This window comes from Prunus mume, linkage group LG6, assembly GCF_029339155.1.
Source record: "Prunus mume cultivar Tortuosa linkage group LG6, ASM2933915v1, whole genome shotgun sequence".
NCBI lineage: Eukaryota > Viridiplantae > Streptophyta > Magnoliopsida > Rosales > Rosaceae > Prunus > Prunus mume.
In genome coordinates this window covers 14,680,381-14,705,937 of record NC_142703.1, presented here as the reverse complement: position 1 = coordinate 14,705,937, position 25,557 = coordinate 14,680,381, and the positions used below count along the sequence as shown (strand labels likewise).

The window sequence follows — 25,557 nt, the reverse complement described above, 5'->3', positions numbered from 1 at the left end:
AAACGTGGGTCAGTTAACTTGAGAGTTATCAACCTTTTTTAAGAAAGTAAAATAAAATAATGAAGGGTTAACCGAGAAGGGGAGGCTACCAAAAAAGAAGGGATGAGATTTATACTTAAGATTTCTGGTTCGCAAGTTAATGTCTTTTTTCACATGGCTTTATCCCATTGACGTACCATAATTTTTTTAATGAACAATACCCACAAGAATTGAGTTACATGTTAGTACATGAACGTACCAGAGAAAGATCCTAAATAAACTGCATATAAATGAGAAATTGTCTAAGTCTAGGGAGCTTCTATAATGAGGGGTATTTTGGTGAGGGGGTTGAATGAGGGGTTCAATCCAACTATTTATTCATTAAAAATGTTTAAGTTCGCAAAGGACCCACTAATGTAATGGTTTGGAGTATTTATTCTCTCAGGTAAGGTCTTGGGTTCAAGTCCTAGCAGTCGTGTAGTGTGTGTGAGTTTAGTATACTATCGCCCCTCTTAATAGGAAAGGTTCTAAAAAAAAAATGTTTAAGTTCAAGATCTTCTCTTTCTTGTTGGAATGTGAGATTGAACCCCTCTCACAACCCCCTCATTATAGCCTTTCCACTTAGTATAAGACCCTTTTGGGCTTCAATTAAGCCCAAACAAGCAATAAGCTTGGCCCCCAAGCAACTCAATTGACTAGTTTTCTCTTTTTGCGGATAAGCTTGCCTCCCAAGCAACTCAATTGACCCAGGTTTATGTTTTTTTGCTGAAAAAAAGTTTAGTTTTATCATTATATTGTTTTTTAACATGGAAAAATGTTTGTCTCTAGTCCTAAGGACCAAAAAGTTTGAATCTTAATCAATCCTTCGCTAAGGGATGTTGACTTTATATAGTATTTAAACCCTTGTTGATTACAAGTGATTGGTTTTAGTCTCCGACCAACCAGATTCATTTTGGTGAGAGGCTCAACCTTCCTCAACCTTTCCTGGCTATTGATTTCTTCTGGTCTGCTTTAAATGTTAGATTTTGTGGGTTTCTTTAGCACAAAGAACTGAGTATGAGCCTAATTGTTAGAGATAAAATTGTCAATGTTTGTAGATTTATGGTTTAATAGTACTGCCCATTGTAATAAAAAAAAAGGAGGTGAAGAAAGAAACTGGCCTAGGTCTTTCCAAGAAGAAGGATGAGAATTTTGGAGAGTGGTATTATGAGGTATCTGTCTTTATCTTTTCTGTTTTATGCTCATCAATTTCTTTCACTAAGTGTAAGTAATATATGGGCTCTTGTTTGTTCCATGTAGGTCGTTGTTCATAGCGAGATGATTGAATACTTCGATATCTCTGGTTGTTATATTTTAAGGCCATGGACGATGTCAATATGGGAGACGATGCAAGTAAGCTTTCCTTTTCTTATTTAGTTATGCAATTTCATGTTGTCAATGTGTCTTATTTGCTGTTAGAAACAACCATCTGGTTTCAGTAGTTCCCTGTATAGTTCTTAAGGCTTCAATTTAAATTTGACATTTTAGCATGGTATCAATTGATGCCATCTTGCCCTGTCAGTTGATGACTATTTTTCCTGACTTCTTTTTAACAATTTTAAACCTGGTAGTACTTTCAATATACCCCCTCTTGTCTTGAGTTTGGATAATCTCATCTTGCACTCATATGATTGAGGATGCCAACCTTGTGATATATCCATCCTCAATATCAAAGCTATATGAACTCTACCTAACAGTTTTTAATGTACAGTTTCATAGTTTATGCTTGCAGATCTCTATTCTTTTAGCAAAGTGATCTGAATTCCAGCAAAATTGCACACTTCCAACTCCTTAATTTGTAGGCATTATTCGATGCCGAAATAAAGAGAAGGAAGGTAAAAAATACCTGTTTCCCTTTGTTTGTCTCCCCAAGTGTTCTGGAAAAAGAGAAGGATCATAGAGAGGGTTTTGCTCCAGAGGTGAGAAATAATACTTTATTGCTATGATGGTTTAAGTGACTTTATTTACTGTGTTACTCGTGTTATACGCCAGTCACCCCTATGTTAGAATGTGTATATGTTATTTGTTTTATGCAACCGCTTTTTCATTCTTTTATTTCATAAGTAGGTTGCTTGGGTCACAAAGTGTGGAGAATCTGAATTGGAAGTGCCAATAGCAATACGTCCAACAAGTGAGACTATTAAGCACCCTTATTTCTCTAAGTGGATCAGAGGACACCGTGACTTACCATTGAAGCTAAATCAATGGTGCAATGTTGTCCGATGGGAGTTCAGAAATCCTACTCCATTTATCAGGTAGTTCCATTGTCTTCCTGCTTTTGGTGTTGTATATGCTAGTTTTGTAGCATTGACAATGACAAGATGAGTTAACCCTTTTTATGCCTTCTGATTTGTTCTCATAGATTTCAAGTTGTTGTTTAGTTCTTACTTAGTGTTTTGTTTGTTGCATCTTTAGTCAAAGTTGCTCATTGTCCTCTATGTCACAGGAACTCTCTTTTTGACAAGTAGGTTAAAGTTGGTTTTGCCTCAAATTTGTATGTACTCATATGATTTCAGGAGTCGGGAGTTTCTTTGGCAAGAAGGCCATACAGCTTTTGCAACACAGGCAGATGCAGATGAAGAGGTAAGGAGTTAGCAGCATTTCTACTGTGCTGAAGTCTGATTCTGACCTTTCTTTGAAGTTGTCCTGATTGTATGTAAATATGAGGAATATTTGGCAATTCCAGTTGTGAAGGGAAAGAAGAGTGAGCTTGAGAAATTTGCTGGTGGCCTTTACACTACAAGTGCGGAGGTAATTGATATATTTTCTTTGTACATAATTATTTGAGCATACTTGTTATGCCTCTTCTTTGGTGAGCTTGAATATATTAATTCATGCTTGCAGGCTTTTATTCCAAATACCGGCCACAGCTACCTCGCATTGTTTGGGTCAAAATTTTGCTAAAATGTTTGGGATAGAGTTTGAAAATGAAAAGGGTGCAAAGGCCATGGTTTGGCAAAACTCTTGGGCATATAGCACTCGAACGGTAACTTTTAATTCTTTCTTTCATTGATAACCTTTCTATTTTTCGTTAGTGTTATTATCAGTTGTGATTAATATTATTATGTTCAGATTGGAGTGATGATGATGGTGCACGGAGATGACAGAGGTTTGGTATTGCCACCTAAAGTGGCAGCTATCCAGGTTATTGTGGTTCCAGTGCCTTACAAGGATACTAATACTAAAGAAATGTTTGAAGCTTGCTTGAGAACTGTGGACACCTTGACAGAAGCAGGGTTTTGTGTTGAGTGCGGTTTCAGAGAGGTGATGATGGGTGTTGACAGATACTGGACGGGCAAATGGCAATCGGTAGAACTTTCAGGCATTTCTTCAGCTTTATGATAGACCCATCTGCCTTTTTTAATCGGTTCCAAGAGAGCCATGGCTATTAAGTCTCTGAACCCATAACAGAACTGTAGGGCTCAAACTTCAAGTTCAACCCAATTAACCCATTTTGAATGATTCATTTTTCTCCAAATTTAATTTGGGTTTAGATCCTCTACTCGTGTTTTATGTTTTGATAGTTGTTTTTGCAAAGTATCTCATTCAAATCTTATTCGTTCTGGCCACGTTTGGTGGCTCTAATGTCATAGCTGCTATTTGGTGAGTTTATAAATGCTAGTACTAGACTTATTAAATTAAACAACAATCCAACATGTTATGTCTTACAAGTCTCATCTATAATATGGGGAATTTGTCATGTTCAAGTAACCCATTACTCAACAGGCCAGTATGGATAGTACCATTACAATACATTGCAAGTATGGGTTGGCTATGTATATAGTAACCTTTAATACAGACCGGACATGGGCAAGTGGTTGCGCGGCCAATGAACCCAATCGCCCATTCCTAGACGAGCGGGAGATGCTACAATGAGGGGTACAATCCAACACTACAATCATTAAAAAAAACTTACATATGACACAATGACACGTGGAAAAGTTATTCTATGTATCATTGCGTTATTAGCCGGGATAACAAAAAGTGATATCTCCGTTACATGAGAGTTTCTCTCCCATCACACAACCTCCTCGTTATAGCATTTCCGTAGACAAGTTTGACAAGTTCTTAGGATGATTTTATTGGGCTTGTCACGGTTGCGCGCATAGCCCAAATTGCGTATTGTTATTATCTAACTGCGAACTTTGAGGCCCAACAGCGTTGACCTTGAAGTCCAGTTAGGCCCACTTAATTACAATTTTGGAATATCGCCTGCAATTCTCTTCTTTTTATGGTTCGCATCGCAGAAACCATGGCTAACAAAATGTCGGCCAACTAACAGTAATCACCTTCTGACCAAAAAGAAAAAATCAGTCATCACCAATCTGGTAGTTGTTAAGACAAGGATGTCATGGCTGAGGTTTTAATGAAATAAAAAAAACAGTAAATAACATTTAACTTATTTTTTCTTATAAATTATTATTTTCCATACATAAAGATATCAATAATTTATATGAGAAGTCCCCCACAAATAATTACGTCATTTGATTTGAGGATCCTCTCTCTCCCAGTAAAGATCACCATGAATAATATAAAGTTCATTGTTCAGGCAGAAACAGCTTTGCTTTTTCTGTAATAATGTTTTTGAATGCTTGCACTTTTGCAGCAGCAAAGTTTATAAAAATGCTTAGTCTTGGCAAGCTCCGTGTTGATTAAGCTACGTTTATTAAAGAAGTAAGATTTAAACTCTAAGTCGAGCTTGCTTGTTTGGTTAATGATTGTTTCTGTCATTTGCACACATTTGAAGCTATTAGATTAATGCTTACATAAATTATTGATGTAGTATAGAAAACGAATTTAAAAATGGTCCGACAGTACGAAGAAGTCTTGAGTGTGACCGTGCGTGCTATAATATCAGTAGATCATAAGTTTATATTTTAGGATATAATATTGATAAATAAAGCATATATCATAATATTGATGGATTATAACATCACATTGCGGTATGACGGTCACACTAGAGAATATCTCAATTGGTACCTTATGACTAATCAACTTTCTATAGTAATATTCATATTCCAAGTACAATGCGATTGAAAGTTTTTCCAAGTTCGAATCATCATATTCAAAATATATATTTTTTAAATAAAAAAGACTGACTTTGAGTAGTGGATATATGTTGGATAATGTATAGATGGCATGCAATATCCCATATGCAAAGAAAAGTGTCAAAGAAAACGGCCTAAACCCTCGTACACATTGCACCTAATTTGGCTAGATATCTTTGAAATAAGAAAAAGAATTATCAAAAGCATATTATTCCAATCTAATTCTTGGCGACTTTTGAACCTAATTATTCATCTGGTCTGGTTCACACTCTTCTTTAGTTCTTGTCATCCCAGATTTGACAGATCCAACTCAAACAAAAGATGCCCCATCTTGCATATCTTCCCACTCATTTTGAAGTGCATGTTGGCTGCTCGATCTTCTTCTAAGAGAAAAAAAGAGGCATAAAGTTATAGGAGAGCTCACTATCGACAACAACAATCACCATGCAATGCAAGCTTTTGCCTCAAGCTAAACCTGCCCAAGTCTTCATCTTCTTTTTAGCTCGAATTAGCGGTGCACGTGCGTTGGAACGTAAAGAGGAAGGCTGTTGGTGGACATAAGAGAAAAAGAATTGTGGTTTGTTTGGGACCCAAAGACTCGAGAAGGCCAGCATATGGCTTTTTATCTTCTTACTTTTATGTTCTGATTGAATTAGCTTCTTTACACTCACTAATGTGTCGTGTGTTATAAGTGTATGAAATATGGAATGTGATTTGTTTGGGGCACGAAGACTATATTTTCATTTTTTTTAATTTTATTGAACTAGTTTCTTTACACTCGCTCCCGTGTTTGCAATAGACATTTTTTCTTAGAATAAATTTTGTAATTGCATTCATAATTCAATCAAAAAAGCTATTTGTCACAAAGGGTCATTACAATAACGGAGCGATCTAACATCAAAATTAAGAAAATCTAAAGTTCCTCCACTAACGATCATAGTAGGCTATATAGATTAATAAGTACACATGCATTAGAACATGATTATTTCCCACTCTGATCCAATAAAGATGAAACAAGTAAAAGCATTATAAATTGTAAATCTCGCTAATTATGACAATAAAAATAACAATTATTCTAATGAATGAACATTATGAACTAGCCAGTGAAAACTTTACAAATCTTCATAATTACCTCTTCTACAAAAACACGAGCATAATTTATTATGTTCCAGAATATTGTTTTTAAAAAAAAACTACATATATGAAAGGAAGATCAAATTCATATGTCTAATCGAGTGTTGTGGCTTTTAGAAAATAAACTGAAAATATTACTAAAATTGATAATAAAGTAGAGAATGATGAGAATATCCTTTTTATTACATTATCATATTCAGGTACAATGAAGATATGGAAGCCTTTGTCTATAAGCAACAACAATTTTGTCCACTGCATGCAGCTAGCTGCACCTGCCTTTTACAGAATAACAAACATGACCCACATTTTACCATAAATAAATAAATAAGGCCCAATATTCCGATGATCTTTCAACTGGCCCACTTTTTAATTGGACTGTATTTTTTTTAACTGATTTATTTTTTAGAATTAGCGATAGATACATTGCATTGGGAAGGGGGACACTTATCCTGAGATTCGAACGAGTGACCCGGGGGAAAGGGAGAGGGACCTCACCACCGAGGTAAACCCCTCAGTCAAGAGGGTTTTTCACCTGATCTTGTGACAAAGGGTTTTTGGCCAAGAGAAAAAAAAAAAAGTTTCGGATATTTTTGGTGGACGATGGGCAATTAGAGTCCAAAAGTAAATTTGAGGTATAAATCAATGTCACACATGAGATGTCACCACATACCAAACACAATCCTGATAATGCAGATTTCGTGAGGTACCTTGCACATCAATGGTGGTACCTTACACATCAATGGTGGTGTTGAACCAAAACATATACCAAACAAGATACTTTGCGTTGTCATTCTCGTGAAGATTTTCATGTCAAAGATTAGCAATTAGTTCTTACCATTTTAATATCTCCTAGAAAAGTGGACGACTCCATTATTATATATTAGACTTCACCGTATTATTATTAGAGTACAATGCAGTTGATTGGAAAGTACTTTAAACTTGCTTCCAATTAGTGTCAAGCTTCTCAACTCTATTAAGCACCCCAATTTGCTTCAATGATAAAGCAAAATTTATCCCACATCCATAATAAGAATTATAACCCTCCCTCATCTTCCTTTTTTTTTTTTTTTTCGTTAAAAAAAAATTAATTAATTAATTAAAAATGTATATATAATTTTATTTTATTTTATTTTTTAAAAAAAAGAAGAAAAAAAGTGCTCCTTGATCATGTGAAGCTGTGAACAAATAATTCCCTTTAATTCACTGAACCAGTTGGAAGCACAGTCTGATCCACCTACCCTAACGAAATTAAGCATATGTTGACTGGGAGTCTAAGATTCTCCAGTCTCAATAAGACTAAAGCATGTTTTGAAATTGATCTTTTTCCTCTTCTGTTGGTTTTTTTTTTTTCTGATTCTTTCATCATTGAACTTTGAAGCAGCAACTCTTTTTTTTTTTTTTTTTTTTAAAGGACACAAATCGCATCAACTCGTTCCTCTTTAAGGTACACCAAAAGCAGTCTGGTAAAAATATATATATGTACAGTTGATTATTTCGTAAGAACAAATTATAAAGGCCAAATTTAATACTTTAATTTTATCAACGGCCAAATTTAATAAATAAATAATAATCACCAATAATTGCACTCGTGGAAGATGTAGAATGTCGGATGACCCACCCCAACCCAACAGAAGAGCATGGATTGCAAAGTTTGATCTTGACCAACCAAACAGATTATGGACATGGCTACACTTGTATGATCACCAACCTGATTGAGAAACCATTCAATGACATTGATCAGAAAGGATAAGGAAATTTCAACCAATTCTTTTCCTGCAAAGAAAAAGTCTCCGAAATAAATCAAAAACAACGAATTACAACAATAATTTAATTCTGAAAACTCAAACTTTCTGAAAAATAAGATACAAGATGAGAGACGAAAATACGACACAATAATATATAGGCTTAATTAAACTATGTTTCTGAAAGTATTGTCAAATCTCACATCACCCTTCCAAAAGTTAAAGTAACCCACTTTGCCTTCTACCGTCAAATCTGTTAAATCATCAATTAAAAACTAGGGTGGTGCTAAAGGCACCAACTTTGCACCAACTCTCTAATAGAGGTGGAACCCGTCAACACACCGTGTCCCACGCTCTATTAGAAAGTTGATGCCTCTAACATTTTCTTAAAAACTATGACATGGCACGAGTATGATCCATTTTTTTGTTGAAATAGATGACACGTGTGGAAATTTATAATAATTTAACTTTTTATTTTATATATTTTCTGTCTCTTCCTCCCTCTCCATCCTTCTATTTCCCCATCCTTCCCCAATCCCAGCAGATATCCCCCCAGCCCTAGACCCACCCACCCACGATACATTTCAGAATTATTTCACTCAACACTAAAATCAAAGCCATTTAGAGGAGATAAATTGTTCACTAGGAATTTCTAAAATTTTATTTTTATGAACTTCAACAAGGTAAAAGGGAACAACGAGATCTTTCCATACACCCATATTGGAGAGATAGGACTAATTGTGATGGGCTCTCACACGTGTCATCCGTTTAAGCAAAAAATTAGGTCCTACTTGTGCCACGTCATTGTTTTTAACTGGTGGTTTAACGGATTTGACAGTGGGTGGCAAAATAAGACGCAAAACAATGGTTAATAGGGCAAAATGGGCCACTTCAACTTCCGAGAGACGATGTAAGATTTAATCATATTTTCAATAAGCACTAGTATAATTAAGCCTTATATATAAATATATATTTTGGAGGACATCAAAACTTAGTTGCTAAGTAACATATTAACGATAAGCTGTTAAAACATGGATTAAATTAAAATGCATTTCAAAGTTATTATTATTATTTTTAGGGACATAAAGAATTATTGTTTTGGTTCTTGATGATGATACCGTAGAGGTAAATATTTATCATGTCCTCTTATTAGCTGTATCCATATATATATATGCACTATACAAAGAAAATGATAAAGTTTAAAACGCGTTTTTTTCTTGGGTCCATAAACACAGGAAACTTTAAGCCTTTTTTCACATGACTAATTGGCATCCACTAGAGAGAGAGAGAGAGTAGTCCTTTTTCTATCTAAAGATAATTATCCATTAATTAGTTGCTTTTATGATACACATGATTAATCGATTGATACATTTAGAGATTTGAAATTTGAGATGAGCCTCCCATAACAGTAAACTTTAAATTTAAAAGGGGGGAAAAAGCATATGCATTTATAGTAAGGGGTCATCCTCTATGTCACCTCGTCCATTGACACAAGTTGAGCATGCATGCATCCCTCTCACTTGGTCAAAGCATGGATGCTTTTTGTCAACTACAGTCAAAGGTTGCCTCTTCTCTTTCATATACTATTATATTAATTATAATTCATGCTTAAATTCTATGTCCAGCAGTTCATCCATATCTACCAAACCCTCAATTTCATATAATGGTCAACAACAAAAATGCATTTTGGTGACATGAAAAATCTTGTTGATCTATATATTTATTTTTATTTTTATAGTAAGTAACAGATAAAACATCTCATGATTACGGTTGGATGCAAGCTCTTAAAATATACTTCGATACGTGCATAAGTCGTCATTTATAAACAACGCGTATCATGTAAATTTAGTTATTTAATATATGTAAAGAATCTTCCTTTTGACTTAAAAAGTTGGAAATTACTCCATACATATATTATTTAATACCGCTGGTTTTTTCTTGTGCAACTTTGGGTGGAACTTTGACATAAAAGAATGCCTACAAACCGGCCTCTCTATTTCTTCATGAGCCAAGCATGACTTAGCTAGGTATTATTTTCTTAAACGTGGGGTCCAGAAGGTGTCCATGGGCATTTACCTGTATGCATGAAATTGAAACCCTGTGTGAGGAGCGATCTTCAGTGCAGCCAAAAACCAAAAAGGTGGTGGAAAGCGATCGCATGGCCACGTTTTCCCTTGTGTAATTACTTTTCACTTTGGCTAAGTCTTCTGAAAATTTAAAGTTGAAAAGCAGGAACAAAAGTAAACGGTTCACAATTCCACATGTTAGAAAAGTAAGTTCAATACTTGGCATCTAGTGAGATAGCAATTTCCTAACTCAGAAAAGTCATCAAAAGAAAATTCCATCGTTATTGTCTATGGTTTATCTTTCGAAATTGCTTGGGAAGATTCGAAGAAAACTGCACCCAATTTTATTTTTTATTTTTTTTAATTGTTTAATATTTGTGTTTTCGGTTTGAATTGTATAATATTTGTGATAAATATGTGTTGAGTGGTTTAGATTAGAGGATATACATTGAAGCCAAAAACATGAATGAATTCGAAACCTGAAAAAAATAAAAAAAATAAAAACGGAGTCATTTGATAGTCTTAATTTAGCCAAAAAGCTACTAGTCATAAAAGAGTCATTATAATAACGGAGCGGTCTAACATCAAAATTAAGACAATTACGCATGATCAAAGAAACTATGGTATAAGCATCCCAATTAAAATTGCGAAACTTATAATAATATAAAAATGATAAAGCTTGAAAAAACCAAGTCATAACAATACAAATGACTTCGTTTAATAAGTGATAAACTATTTTGACAGTTGAATCTAAAATTAAATTATTTGAACTCTTTAACCAATTTATGGACCATAATGCCCTATGTTGAATCATTTGATTCAACCCCTGTAAATATATATAAATATATAATTCGACGGTACAAAGAAAAACTTTATTTAACTAAGCAAACTAATACAATCAGGAGGGCGTAAAACCTAACCCCGACCCATTAAATCTTCCAAAAGGGCGTCTTGTGCAAACACAGGGCAACTCACTCTATTGTTGGTTTCTAAAATTATTTTTTCCCTTTTTTGTTTGACAATTATGTTTGTTCCTATTAGTTTCTAAATTATTCCGGGGACCAAACCTCTTGTTTACATAGTTAAGGGAAAATGTGATTAAATGAGAGATTAACCATTCTAGGCAAGTTTCCTTTAAATTTTGTAGCATGATTTCAATTTTTTGACTATCATTGTTAGATATTGTTGACTAACTGATGTTGCTTTTTTGACTATCAATGCCCCTATGCATCTCGAGGCTCGACTATCTTAGCCTCTCTTTTTTCAGTCAAATGTCGACTATCTTATCCTTATACCTTAAAAATTGGGATAATACATATGTACCTCCAAATCTCTAAACCTACGTGTCATTAGCAAATTTAGACATATTTTTAGTTAATCTGCATAGAGCATTCAAATTCGAGACATCCTTTCATTATCGGAAAAAATTAACACTAATTTGAGAATTTATTGCACTCTAACAAAACTAATATACGCACTCCAAAATAAATTACTTAACATGAAACTTGCAAATAAGCTAAATTTTGATGTGCAAATAACAGTTCATTACTCATAAATCTATTTACTAGACAATATATATTTTATAAGGTTTTCTTCTTCTAAACAAAACCAACTATATCGATTGAAAACTATATAAGGTTTTTTTTTCTTCCTTCTAATTGAAATGATGTAATTGTATTTTTTTTTCTTTCTTAAACTATATTAGGATAGGGAAAACTTAACATAGAGACTATGATGAAAATATTCATCAATATACTCATATTTTTAATCTAAAAATATAGGGAATGACAGATATTACCGATATTATAACAATACATCGTCGTGATATTGATGAATTTGATTACTCGCGTGAGTGATGCACAATGTATTTTATACTCAAATATGCTTCTTGAATTTAAGAAATTTTTGCATATTAGAGTTTCAGAACATGTTACATTGACATAAATTCGTCATGAATATGCTACATGATGTAATTTAGTATTTCCTAAATTTTGATACATAGTTTATATAGTTTTAGATTTTTTTTTTCAAAGTTGTAGTCAATATTAATATTTTCATAAATTTGAGTACCAATATTTCCACATAAATCGGTATTTTCATTACTCTTCATCACTAAAAATACAATACGACATACACATTTTTTTCTTATTATTGCTTACAATAAGACATGAACTAAATAATCAGTAGACAAAGACATCCTAAATAAAATTATACCATATTGTCTATAAAAAAAAACTACTGTATTATCTAATGATGATGTATTTGTGACACATACGTATATATATATATTCTCATGACGTGAAAGTATATTATAATAATGTATTGTATTATTATTTTTTATTGCTCAACAGACATTAACAAATTGATTTAATGAATGGGAATTATTGTAGTTTTTATTTTCTGGCAGAATGAGGGGACCAAAAAATTATGGCATTTTAAAAATGTGAGAAAATGTCACAAATTAAGACTGAAAATGAAATGGAAAAATGGAATATTCACTTTTGCTTTTTTTAATTTCCCCAATTAAAATAGTAAAAACACTGTGGATCTCCTCTTTCTCTCTCCCTCTTGAGCCTCAAAGGTCACGCACTAAGGAAGGCTCCTTCTCTCTCTCTCTCTCTCCCACACACACACAGAGTCCCACCAAAGGTCACACTCTTGAAAGCGTTTTTGCTCCCAAAATCTTCAGTCTCCCACTATTCCTTTTCCACCTTTCTCTGTCTCTCTCTCCTTATGAAATGAAGAACAAGTCTCACTCTTCACACTCTTCTCCTTCTTTAACCACCACCAACAAGAACAACGCTTTCTGCTCTCTCTAGCCCTCTGCAACCTATTCTCTCTGCTCACTCCTCACAACCCGTCACAGGCTTGATTTCACAAACCACACTTGCACGACTTTCTTGGGTCAAGAAAAAACCTGGTGAGGAAGAATACTCTGAAACCGAACCAAGAAATGGAGAAGAAACAAGGCTTCTTCTCAGCTCTCAAAGACGAGGTGGTTCGGGGTCTCAGCCCGTCTCGGTCTCGGGCCAGCAGCCCGGCCCGGTCCGGGTCGCCCATGTCGGGTCTGCTCCGGAGGAAGAAGCAGAACCATCATCACAGCCACGGGCACGGTGGCCAGCTAGTGGCGCAGCCGGAACCGTTGATTGGAAGATCCGGGAGCCTGAGGCCGGTGATGGAAGGTCCGGATCCGGACGGAGGGGAACTCGGGGAATCGAAGCGGGTCGGGTCGGGTTTGGGTCAGTGGATGCGTGGGCAGCTCTCGCGGACCCCCTCGGTGAGCTCTGTGGCGCAAAGCAACAGCAGGAGGTCTGATCTGAGACTGTTGCTTGGAGTCATGGGGGCTCCTCTCGGCCCCCTACACGTCAGCTCCTCCGACCCTCTGCCTCATCTGAGCATCAAAAACACTCCCATCGTCAGTCTCTCTCTCTCTCGCTGTGCTACCTTATTTGGGGCTTATGGCAATATTTTTTTTCTAACGTTTTCTTTATTTCTGGGATGGTAACTCTTAACCGGGGAATAACAACAAAAAAACCTTGTGGGTTGGGTTTTTGTTTTCTGAAAAACAATTGCTTTCATGCATTATGGCTTTGTTTTGGTTTGTTGTTATGCTGCTGTGGTGGTGGTATTTCAAAATTTTGAACTGGAACAAGATTACAAGAACTGGTTTTGGACTTTGGAGTTATTTACAAAAATGGTTGGATTCTTTAACCTTTTTCTTCTTGAACCAATTGGGTTCGTGGAGATGGGGTATGAATTGCTTCTTACGGTATATAGTTGATTAGATTTGCACTGATAATTTATTTCTCCACGTTTTGCGTAAATTTGAAGATCATTCGATGGTTTAATCCGGGGTCATTGGTTTTTTTAGTGTTTTATTTTAAACTTTTTTTCTGCAACTTCTTCACTTGGGATTTAGACTTTTCTGATTCATTTTGGTGGTTTGGTCTCTTCCTTGTTTGGCATGCGAGAAAGTAACCGAGAAATCAGAGCAAAGGCTGATATGTAAGGGAATCTTAATCAGACGTTACATGTTGTGGAAAGTTCAGCACAGCAGGCCAATGAGCTTAACTGGCTGGTTGAATTTAATTTCTAAGCTTCCAGATACTGACAAAACCATGATATTTAAAGCTTACTTGTTTTCTTGCATTTTCTCGCCAAAATAACAGATCATGACAGCTAGTAATTTATTGCAGAAGATTTTTCTTTAGATTGCATTGAACTTTGGATTGGGAATCATTTGTTAAAAATTACTCCAAATTGGATGTAACAACTGTAGAGTTGGTGTTAATGGATGTTAATCTTTGCAGGAAACTTCCTCTGCCCAGTACATATTGCAGCAGTACACAGCGGCGTCTGGTGGGCAGAAGCTGCAGAACTCAATAAAAAATGCTTATGCAATGGGAAAAGTTCGGATGGTAGCTTCTGAGTTTGAAACTGCCACAAAGGTGACGAAGACCAGAAATGCCTCTAAATGTGCAGAGTCAGGTGGGTTTGTGCTCTGGCAGATGAATCCGGACATGTGGTATGTGGAGCTTGCGGTAGGGGGCAGCAAGGTTCATGCTGGCTGCAATGGAAAGCTTGTCTGGAGGCACACACCGTGGCTTGGTGCTCATACTGCAAAAGGACCAGTGAGACCATTGCGACGTGCACTTCAGGTGAAGTTTTGTGTGCTAGTTTGTGCTTCTTTCTGTTGGCCATACGGTTAGTTATCCAGCTTATTCACAAATTTCTTTGGCTTTTCTTTTTCAGGGTCTAGATCCAAGATCTACAGCTAGTATGTTTACGGATGCAAGATGTATAGGAGAGAGAAAGATCAATGGTGAGGATTGCTTCATCCTCAAGCTTTGTGCTGATCCTCAGACTCTGAAAGCCAGGAGTGAAGGCCCTGCAGAGATCATAAGACATGTGTTGTTTGGCTACTTCAGCCAGAGGACAGGGCTTCTTGTTCATATGGAGGATTCCCATTTGACCCGCATCCAATCCAATGGCGGTGATGCAATTTACTGGGAAACCACAATCAATTCATTCCTTGATGATTACAGGCCTGTTGAAGGAATCATGATTGCACACTCAGGGCGTTCCGTGGTGACCCTTTTCAGGTTTGGTGACATGGCAATGAGCCATACCAAAACAAGAATGGAAGAAGCTTGGACAATTGAGGAGGTTGCATTTAATGTTCCAGGCTTGTCAGTGGACTGCTTCATCCCCCCGGCTGACTTGAGATCGGGGACAATCAGTGAAACATGCGAGCTTCCTCATGATGAAAGAGGAAAGGGTGGTGGGATTGCAATAGCAGCGCATCGGGCCAAAGTTGCTGCACTTGAGAAAGAGCATAATGCTAGTGTTGAAAGCCTGACCTGGAAGATGGAAATCTAACATGGGGCCTGCACTGAATTAGGGCAATTGTTTATACTGGTAGCAAGTTTAAATCAGCTAACACCTTAGAAGTTTACAAAGTAGGGAGTTGCGTCACGTTTTTGGACGTTGGTTTGTGCCTCATAGTCTGTAAATAGAGAGCATAATCATTCACAGGTTTCACCTGGGCCTGAATGAATCTTTATACTCTCAGTGCAGAATCCAACAAAGGTGTTGGAGCTCGATTTTTCCAGCTGGGGATAGAGCAAATGGAGGTTCAGTTTTAGTTTACCTTCGGTGCATGAGGGAAGGTGGCGAAGCTTCAGTACAGCGGAACCATTAACCTTTTGATAATTCCACTAATTATTTTTCACAAATTCAGGAGTGGCGGTATTAAGGAAATCGCCACTTTCTGGCGTGAGTTTGAGCCTAATGCCTTAGTTTGGTAGTTCTTACTGTTTTTGGGTGTGTGCTAATCTTTGTTGTTGTTTGATTGATGCAAAAGTTGTTTCTGGGTTTGTAAGGCAGACAGATATTAGAAGGCATGGGGGAAAAAAGGGGGTTGTACTGAATTTTTATTCTTAAACTGGTGTAACCAACATATCTTTGAATATGGGGGGTCTCTTGTTGTATTCTGGCATTTTGTCAGTCATCAAGTCTTGAATGTTCATGAATATAGTAATCAGAATCCTTCTCTTTCTTGAATCTCTACATCCATTCTGCAATTTAACTTTCTTCAAAGTTTTATATATTTTTCTGTTCTTTTTTATGCTTATTATTTTTAGCAATGAGCATTTTTGGCAAGTGCCATGAGTATTTTTACCAGTATTTATTTCTCTGATTTACTTTTGACTGGTACAATCTTCCCCATCTCCATGAATATCTTCTATTCTTCATCTTTTCTCTCTTTGGTGCTTGACAGCATCTAGGGTTGGTTGGTCACTTGGTGCTCGGCACTTTCTTCTTCAGGGCCCCAAAGCCCCAGGTGATGAAGAAGGCTTCTCTTGTGGGGTCTATGCAACTTTATTGAAGAATATTATTTTTTTAAACCCTTCTTTGACCGTTGGTCCAAACACAACAAATTAAACTAACACTAGCTGGGTTATTTTTTTATACCCAGTTGGGTTTGCATCGTTTGGTACAATGCTTGCTGCTGCTGCGTGTGTAGAATATCATTACAGCAAGGCATGGGGTAAAAAGTCCTCCTAACCCCATGTGATAACCTAAACCTTCCTTCTTCTTTTTTTTCCCTTCTCTTTCCTTACACAGCTGCCTCTCTCTCTCTCTCTCTCTCCTTAAATTTCTTTTTGCAGACATTGTCTTTAGCTTGCTTTGCCTGATGGGCTTTCCCAGTTGCCCCACTGGAGGGTTCTTCAAAAATCATTTATTAGGGTTTTTCTTTGGGGAAAGTTCCACCTCATCATGATGCTCCTGAATGGTCAAAGTCCCAATTGATGAGATTGAACTATTTTTTGTCTTTTGTTTTTGGTTGTTGTTAAATTTCTTTGGTGGGTTGGGATAGTGGAGGACCTGCATTAGTGTCACTGGCCATTTTCAGGATAGGGCACATACATTATAAATATACATACATGCACCATTGTCAAAACGGAGAAAGAATTTCGTGAAATAGAAATAACACTATATTACTATTTTTGATCAATAACGTTATTACATATGTGATAACATACTTTTATATGATATGACGTAATATTATTGGTCGAAGATAACAAAACATTGATATTTTCGTTACAACTAAGTTTATATATAAGAACCATCGTTAATATAGACTATTTTTTCACCTATTTGCATAATGGTCGACAATGAGTCTATAATGGGTTAAAGCCTATTAAGTTGAAACATTATAGTTATAAATCCTATCAGAAAGGAGTTTATTTTTATTTTTATATATAGAGTTCAAAAATATATGAGAAATTACAACTTATTTCAATTTAAAAAAGTATTTATCTTTCTTTATACGAACGATATTGAGAGATGACGGAAATGAAAATATAGACTCCGAATGCAAGGTCATTGCGGATGCTTTTAAGTATTGTAGTTACAAGATTATGTATGCACGTGAGTATTATACGGTAATTTTAATATCATTTTAGAAGTCTAATAAGAAAGATGATATCATTTTAGAATGACACGTGTGGATCTATAATACCGTTATCAGCCACAGGTGGGTGTTACATTACATACAACAAGAAAAACCAACCTATGGGACAAGTACCTAGAGCTAGAGCCTTGAATTCACACTTTTTCTTCCTTTGGCAAATGGAATTTACTCTATTTTAGCAGCATCTGATGAATCTCATCTATTTGGCCGTTATGCAACTTTGGGTTGTGAAGTCAAAAACTGGTCATATACACATCCACAAGGAAGTTGCATGCCAAATCTTCACCTAAAAAAGTTCGTTGACACCAAATTCTACCCTAACTTTTTGTCGCCAGGAACTTTCTTGTAAACCAGGTAATTTTTTGAAGCTTTTAATATTGATAATTTCTGATAGTTCCACATGAACTGAAAAATAATAGGGTTCCGGGTTCTATTTTATTACGAAGCTAATGGGGTGTTGGTTGGATTGGCACATGCTTTTGGTGTGCTTCCAGATGGTCATGGGTTTAAATTCTTGTGGCACCCGTGTGTCAGTTTCCCCCCCTCATCTTTCCTAACTTTGACGACAATAAAAAAATCTAACTGTTTTTTTTTTTTTTTTTGGGGGGTTCTTTTTCTCACATTTGTTTTGATTTCTATAGCTTGGGGATATTGGAGCTGGCCCATCAATAATCTCCAATAGGTAGCTGGACCAAACATTTAGCGATCCTCTTAATTGTCTCCTTCTATTATTATTTGTAGCTGCAGATTTACATTGAAAATTTTGCTCTATTATTATGGGTGATAATTAAGATACGATCTTATTTAACTAACTGATTAGGACCATCCAACTAAGTTCGTTGTTGCTAACTCTTACTAGTCACTTTCTCTATCTTTGATTAGCTTGAAAGATCTAATGCAACAAACTTCCTCAAAAGATGGTTATCCAAATTAAGATATAACCAAACTAAGGATGTTATGGTTTTTATTTTTAATTCAACGACTATCCTTCCTAACATTCTGAACATCACCAAACTTTTCGCTAATAAAGTGAAGACTAAATACCACCGAACCGAATTTAATTCGGCCCTTTACTAGGTCAGAGTTTATTGCCTGGTTTGGTGTTCAATTATTATATTGATGGAGGTGTTAATACCATGAGTCAAAACCACGTTAAGGCTAGTCCAAGGTTTCTGGGAACTGGGAATTAGGGTTCTATGGAGTTTGGTGAAACTTAGGAGTATACAATTTTGTTCCACAAAATTAAATATATATGCCTCCAATTTTTTTATTTATTATAGGGAACGGAATCTAATCATTTTTTTAATACAAGCTTATGTTCCCATCTCCTTTCCCAGGATGTCACTTACTAAATTTGACTTTAAAATGTGATTAGTTTCAAACTCACATTTGCTCACCTATCATTCTCAAGAAGCACATTCACGCACAGACGCAGAATATTATATGGAGGAAATGGAATTTAGATTCAAATTCCAACAACCATGTGCTGAGGAAGGCTAGAGCAAGCAATGAAACTAGTGCAAAGCCCAAGTTTCGATTGTGTAGATGGTTTGAACTTTTGACTTTCAAACCCACCAGGCTTGGACCAGCTTATGTAGAGTCTGAGTTCTCCTCCAAGTTTTATTTATTTACTTTACTAAGCGATATTCTAAATTACTTTAATATATATAAAATGGATCGAACTCAAATGTAAAGAGACGGACACACTACATTCATATTAATATTATTTATATACCGTCCTTAAAATAAAAATAAAGAAACAAATAAAAGGAGGTGAAAGAAATATCCTGACACAATGCTGGATTGATCCGCTTTCTTTGAATTTTCCAAGATTTACAAGGAAACATATTTTTCCCAAAGCTTATTTATGAGGAATCATATATTCATTTATTCCAACACTCAGTACTTCTCAACATACATTTTCTCATGTCTCAGGTTTGGAACCTCAAAAACACGCACCTTGATCAGTTCTCAACAACTTTATAAGATGAAGTTATTGTCACATATAATTATCAGCTTGCAAGTTTTAAAGCTATGCCCCAATTTTGGTGGCACTAACAAAAAGTACAGTATGGTCAGTATGCCGATAATTCGGATGAGATGCTCCTTCCTACTTTCCAGTTATGATTATAAGCTAATATTCAAGTGATTAACCATCTCATATCTGTCCATTAACACTATAATTAAGCAAAAACTCAGTAAATCCAGGGGGAAAAGCCAGAGCTTAAATATAAAAGGGTTAGAATCTTGACCTTATTATTTCTTAAAGTGGACTAATAATCTAGGTAAATGGAATGACCTATTTACACTTGTGTTTCTTTCACTCTTGATTGACTTTGATTTAATATGGGATGCGACCCTGCAGTGTAGCAGAATTTAGGGAGGTGTCTTCAATTTGGTTGACAAGTAGAGAACTTCAATAACATGTGTGAATTAAATGGGAGGTATGTGATGAGATTCAACTGAGAAAAGAAAAAAAAATCAAAGCCAGTGTCGGCAAAGGAAGCTTCTCCTTCTTGTTGGAGAAAATAAATATGTATATATAAATATACATGGACTGGAATTTATTGTGGTGTGTGTGTACCAATGCCATTGCCCTCCATTTACTGGGCAGTCGTGTGCATACCTAAAGATTGCCTGCAGCAATGGGCATTGATTTGGGATGACATTAAAATAACCGAAAAAGTTTGGTGAAGGATAGATTCCAAATTTTTATTCCCATTCAAAATTAGAAGAGAAAGAAAGAAGAAAAGATCTGAACAAGCCTTGGAACGAAGTACTTTTTTTGTTAGAAGCAGATTAAAGTTTCATTAGAAACTCAAAATAGGATCTTCTACCGATGTTTTCTATGCTTATCTGGTTTTTAGTGTCTAAAATGTCGTTTTGAGTTTTTGATTTTCGTTTTAGGTTATATTAAATGTATGTCTAAACGAATGCATGAGTAATGGATACTTCAATGTGTACCTAACACCATCGGTGTTAATAATACTACCACCAAATTCTTACACCTAAGAGCATCTCCAGCGCTCACCCAAACCTGGGCAAAAGGCCCCCCCTGGCAGCCCAACTCCTCCAAAGAAAAGAGCTCGGCAATGGCTGGGTCCCACTAGCCGGCAGGCCCAAGGGCAACTTTCGGGCTTCAGAGGGCGCTGACGTGAGCAAAAAAATTCAAAAAATTATAAAAAATTCAATTTTTTTAAAAAACCAAAAAATTATGGATATTTTCCCTATAAATACATAACAATTTTATTCACTTTCCCTATAAATACATAACAATTTTATATTTTGTTGCATATATTTTTTTTTTCTTGCCCTTGACTTGCCTTAGACTTTGCCCTCATGGGTGGAATCACAAATGCAAAGGCTGACACTATTCACATGAATAGTTGCAGCCCTTGCCCCTTGCCTTAGACTTAGCCCTTATGGATGGAGATGCTCTAATGATGGTACCAAATGCCCGATAGTTACCCATTTCTCATCCCTACTAAACAACATAGTTTTCTGCCTAAAAACGATATCATCACAGAAACATCAGCAGAAGATCTAGGATTACACAAAAACTATGTTATAGAAAATGTTTTTGCCACTAGAAAAAGCATTACTTCACAGAAAGTTTTATCAATAGCGCATCTAGACCCTAACTCTGAAAAGGAAGCCCCATATTTATTCATCAATCCATAAAAGCCTTACCTCCCAACTAAAGAATATGAGCCCAGTTGATGGCCCCTCATTGCTTTGCCGTAAATGCAGCTCTGAGAAATACCCATTACTTTGATAAGGAGCCCAAGTTTTATAATTGTATGACAAAGTCACGAAGTTGGTTCTAGTTTTACCATTTCTGTAGTAATTCTGAAAATTTTAATTTAGAACTCCGTTGAGGCTCAAAAAATCCATGGTCGGGCCCGAATAAATTATCGGCCCAAAATGACACTCTATCAAGGAAATGCGTAAAGCGGAGTACACAAAAACCCGCCACATGCGAGTTGCAATCCACATGTTATGCTAAATAAATAATTCGTCATGCTAGAATATATCGGCCCTACAAATCCATGCTAATTATCTCATCAAGCATAATAAAAAGCATGCCAAGCTACATGCCATGTCATGCCAAGCAGGAAATCATTATTACACACCCAACCACGCTACAAACCTAAGTGGGCCCAAGCCACTCGAATGCCCGGAGCTTACTTAAGTGGGTTGTGGTATGGATGGTAATAAATCAACATGAGGCCCATTGATGGGCCGAGAAATGGAAAGTCTCGGGTTGCTTGGGAGCCTCGAGACTCAAGCCCATTTCTTAGGCCCAAACATGTGGGTGAGCACAAGAGAAAAAGAAATAGCCCAAATAGCCCAAATAGCCCAAAATAACCCAAATAGCCCCAAATAGCCTATTGACTCAAAAGTCCAATATTTAACAAAATAGCCCACTTATTTAATGAACTACCTTGGCCCATACAAAGCCATACAAAGCCTCACAATAAGCCCACAAAAGCCTCAGTCCTTTGCTGGAAAAATAGAAGCCACGTAGAGAAGGTCTGCAGGTTCATTAGATAAAACCTTCAGACATGGGGGGAGCAAGTTCCAAGCAAGAAACATTCAAGGAACCAAAGAATATTAGCTCTGAGCTGCCAGAAACACCCTTCAACCAAGATATATTTCCCAACTCATTTTCCCATCAGACTTGGCCATGGAAAAGAGAGAAGAAAGCAATAAAAGAAATGGTGAATGGAAATCACAACGAGACAAGGAAAATGGGGCCTTGAGCTCCCAAAGTTCCTATTTTTTGCTAATAAACAGAGTAAATTTCACCAAGATAGGAAAAGCCAGGGGAGGAGAAGAGAAAGGAAGGGAAAACTTAGCCAAAATGGGTAGAAACCATTAGGGTTTCTTGGGAAGAGATGATTTCCAGCGCTTATAAAATGAGGCCTCTTTACCCAACAAAAACAACCGACGCTGGAGAGCAAGCTTTCTCTAACTTGCAAAACCAGCAGTCTCGCACTGCTCACCATCTTCTCCATTCTTCTCTTCTGCAAACAGAGTATCTGTCAAGCTGCCAGAAGAGCATTGTTCTTCATTTCTCTCTTCCTAGCCAAATCTCCTACAAAATCTCTCTTTTCTCACCTTAACACTTCCCTTTTTCCCTCTAAGAAAGCCTAAATTTCCTCTTAGTGCTAAACTCATGTTGCTTTTGGTCCCATGCTACATGCCTCTCATGCCAAGCTTAAAATTTTATCTGTAAGCATGCACAAATTATCTGTAAGCTGCTATTATTTTGGTTGGTGAAGGTAACCAAAATACTTCCTAAGGCTCTACTGCCTTTCGAGGTATTTTGAGGCTTAATTTTCGAACTCAGGCAAAGGGGACAATTTCATCATCTGCTTTTTACAGCTCATTTGCACTGGAGGAAAAAGTCCCCTACAAACTCCATCATTTAAATTTTCATTTTTTGCAAATTTTATTGTTCGGATGTCATGTATCTAGAACTTAGAGAATGACACAAATCATAAACTCTATTGTTTTGAACAAATCGTAGAATTGAGCATTACAACTTTTTACGAATAGAAGAGAGAATGAATTGGAATTGGAATTGGAATTGGAATTGGAGTTTTAAAGTTGCAGTATTCTGCGATGTTGCATTTCAGTGGGCTTTTAGCCTGTTACAGCTAAAGTGATACTTGAACATGGGCTAATGTCAAGTCTTTCATTTCTATTTAGAGGTCCAAATTATATATGGGCAGTGGATTATAACTTCTTCTAGCTTGTTCTCCTTTCTTTCTATTTTCAGCCCAAAAACTTTTTTTCTAGTTTGAATCCATTAATAACAACCGATCTTGGGCTTATTGGTGGTTTACGCATCTTAAGTTTGAATCTTAAAAACTACTGTTCTTATTTAGGGTCTGTTTGTGAGTGTTTCTGATTTTAACATCGCTTAGCTTTGAAATCGCTGAGAAGCACTTCGATTTCTTATGAAAATTTCAACATTTTTATAATAAAAGTGCTTTCTGCATAAGCAGTCCCAAACGAGCCCTTAATTAACTTAATATCGTCAAGTGATATCATAATACAGGAGACAAAAATTTATAGCACTTGGGATGAAAAAGTGTCACCACAGTTTATATATATAGTTGTTTGCCCTCCTTTTCATTTTGTATGACAATTAAAACAATGAGCTCTGTGAGCCAACTGAAGCTGATGACAAAACTGAAAAGAACTGAAAGTGAATTAGCCAGAAGAGAAGAATGTAAGGAAAGAATTGAAGGTCTGAGAGAAATATATAAAAAGGAAATTAAACTACAGATAATCCAAATATAAAACAGCTCCCCTCTCTCAACAGTGAAAATACAAAGCTCCCTTCAAAAATCTCCCAAAGAATTCAACAGAGTGTGTAATAGTTCAAATACAAATGGTGGTGGTGGTGATGATCAAGTCTTCCCCATTCAGAAATGGGCTAATTAAAATGGCAACCAATATTTAATATATCAAAGAAATAACAACAGAGAGATGAATACAAAAAAGATAAAGAATTGAACATGGAGGCCTGGCACTGACACAGAGATCATGAAGAGATCTCCTCCTGATCTAAAGCATCAAGCTGAGAAGAGCCCATCCAAAGAGCAAGCTTCCAACCATCTTCTGCATAGACCACATCTTCTCTGCTCCACTCTGTACATCAAAGATTATTTGCAACCAAATTAACCATACAAAACAGGCTCAACATTTTGTGATACAAAACAAATTCTAACATGGTAGACATAGCGAATCATTGTCAGTCAGTGACGTTTATGAGATTTAACACCTGATTTTCACATATACATCAACAACTGACAATCACTCGTTTATGCCGAAATCAAGTTTGATAAAAAAATTTAGCTTGTTTAATATCTAAAACTTGTGACCAAAGTCAATGTTAATGCTTAGAAAAATATTAGATCCTTAACCCTATTGTTGGGCACACCAGTACGGAGTGGTACCCTATGCCTGCCCAGAGCATTAAGGACATGTCACCGAGCCAATCGCTGACTTGTGTTGGCACGTGGCAGCAACCCATAGTCAAGTTTTTACAAAAAAGTCAAAGTCAAAAATATATCTTTCCAATAATATGAAACGGCAACTCCCGGCTCACGTTAGATAAATCCGCTGGTTTTAACTACAATAAGCCGTGCTGGTTTTAACCCATTGATAAAAAACCGTTAAGGCTAGAGTGGCAATATACAGGCGGCGTACGTTAGAGAGTGGCCATTGTCTAAATACAGAAAGCAACTAATGAGAAGCACGAAAGTACGTACCTGATCCTGAGACGGTCCAGGGGCGCCGGACTCGAGGCTCGGCGCAGGGGCTCCTACTGGCGGAGAGGGTGGGCCCGGAGCAAGTGCTGTCGGAGACGGCGCCAAAGACGGAGACTTCGCGGCGGGAGCAGGAGCTGGAACCAGAGCTGGTGGAGATGCAAGCGGAGCCGGCGGTGGAACGGCAGGAGGTGGAGTTGCAGGTGGTGGTGTGGCCGGTGGTGGAGAAGCCGGAGGAGGAGATGCTGGAGGAGGAGATGCCGGTGGTGGGGAGGCTGGTGGGGGAGTTGCCGGAGGTGGGGTGGCGGGAGGGGAGATGATACGGGAGGAGGAGTTGAAACTGGGGTGGTGCCGCGGTTACGGGGGTGGTGCAGAGGTGGGAGGAGGGTGGTTGGTGGAGAGGGTGGTGGGTTGTTGTTGGGTGGTGGAGTTGTGGGGGTTGCCGGTGGAGTTGTGGGGGTTGCCGGTGGAGCAGGGGTGCTGGTGGTGGGTGACGTGGCAGGAGATTGGCCTCCGACACCGGCGAAGACAATGCAGATGAAGCCCGCGAATAACAAAACTTTGCGATCCATGTCTGATCTCAGTTTCTCTCTCTCCGTCTGAGTAATTAACAGAGAGAAGCTGAGAGAGTGAGTGAGGGAGACAGAGGGCAAATGGCACTGGTTAAATAGGCCCCCCCCCTTGTTATTACTATTAAGCCCAGGAGCAACCAACGATCGCCAACGTGATTACATTATGCGATTGACGCGTGTCAAGGTTGGGTGGGATTAATTTTGGGTTCGACACGGT

At 37.0% G+C, this 25,557-nt stretch overlaps 2 protein-coding genes and 1 long non-coding RNA gene across 4 annotated transcripts; 2 read left to right on the top strand and 1 right to left on the bottom strand.

Annotated features, from left to right (window-relative positions):
* Window positions 1-929: 929 nt before the first annotated feature.
* Window positions 930-2,755, top strand: LOC103335181 (uncharacterized). Of its 2 annotated transcripts, XR_016128013.1 has the most exons (5): window positions 930-1,190; window positions 1,279-1,371; window positions 1,821-2,273; window positions 2,535-2,601; window positions 2,705-2,755. It is a non-coding gene; the product is annotated as an uncharacterized LOC103335181 (long non-coding RNA). The 2 variants fall into 2 exon arrangements; XR_016128012.1 differs by having other exon boundaries at window positions 2,535-2,749.
* Window positions 2,756-12,476: 9,721 nt separating this feature from the next.
* Window positions 12,477-16,071, top strand: LOC103335182 (glutamyl-tRNA (Gln) amidotransferase subunit A (DUF620)). The gene is made up of 3 exons (XM_089054577.1): window positions 12,477-13,423; window positions 14,319-14,666; window positions 14,761-16,071. The coding sequence occupies exons 1-3, from the start codon at window positions 12,962-12,964 to the stop codon at window positions 15,385-15,387; spliced, it is 1,437 nt and encodes a 478-aa protein (XP_088910703.1). The 5' UTR covers window positions 12,477-12,961; the 3' UTR covers window positions 15,388-16,071.
* Window positions 16,072-23,727: 7,656 nt separating this feature from the next.
* Window positions 23,728-25,415, bottom strand: AGP9 (arabinogalactan protein 9). Its single transcript, XM_016795118.2, is given in 3 exon segments — window positions 23,728-24,148; window positions 24,772-25,082; window positions 25,085-25,415. Coding segments are annotated over 3 exon segments (651 nt in total). The 5' UTR covers window positions 25,341-25,415; the 3' UTR covers window positions 23,728-24,064.
* Window positions 25,416-25,557: the final 142 nt, after the last annotated feature.

What these genes read in the sequence shown, in the direction of transcription:
- LOC103335182 (XM_089054577.1), top strand. Translation starts at nt 12,962, where the DNA reads ATGGAGAAGAAACAAGGCTTCTTCTCAGCTCTCAAAGACGAGGTGGTT. An exon ending in GCATCAAAAACACTCCCATC is followed by an intron (nt 13,424 to 14,318) that starts GTCAGTCTCTCT and finishes TAATCTTTGCAG; the next exon opens with GAAACTTCCTCTGCCCAGTA. An exon ending in CATTGCGACGTGCACTTCAG is followed by an intron (nt 14,667 to 14,760) that starts GTGAAGTTTTGT and finishes TTTCTTTTTCAG; the next exon opens with GGTCTAGATCCAAGATCTAC.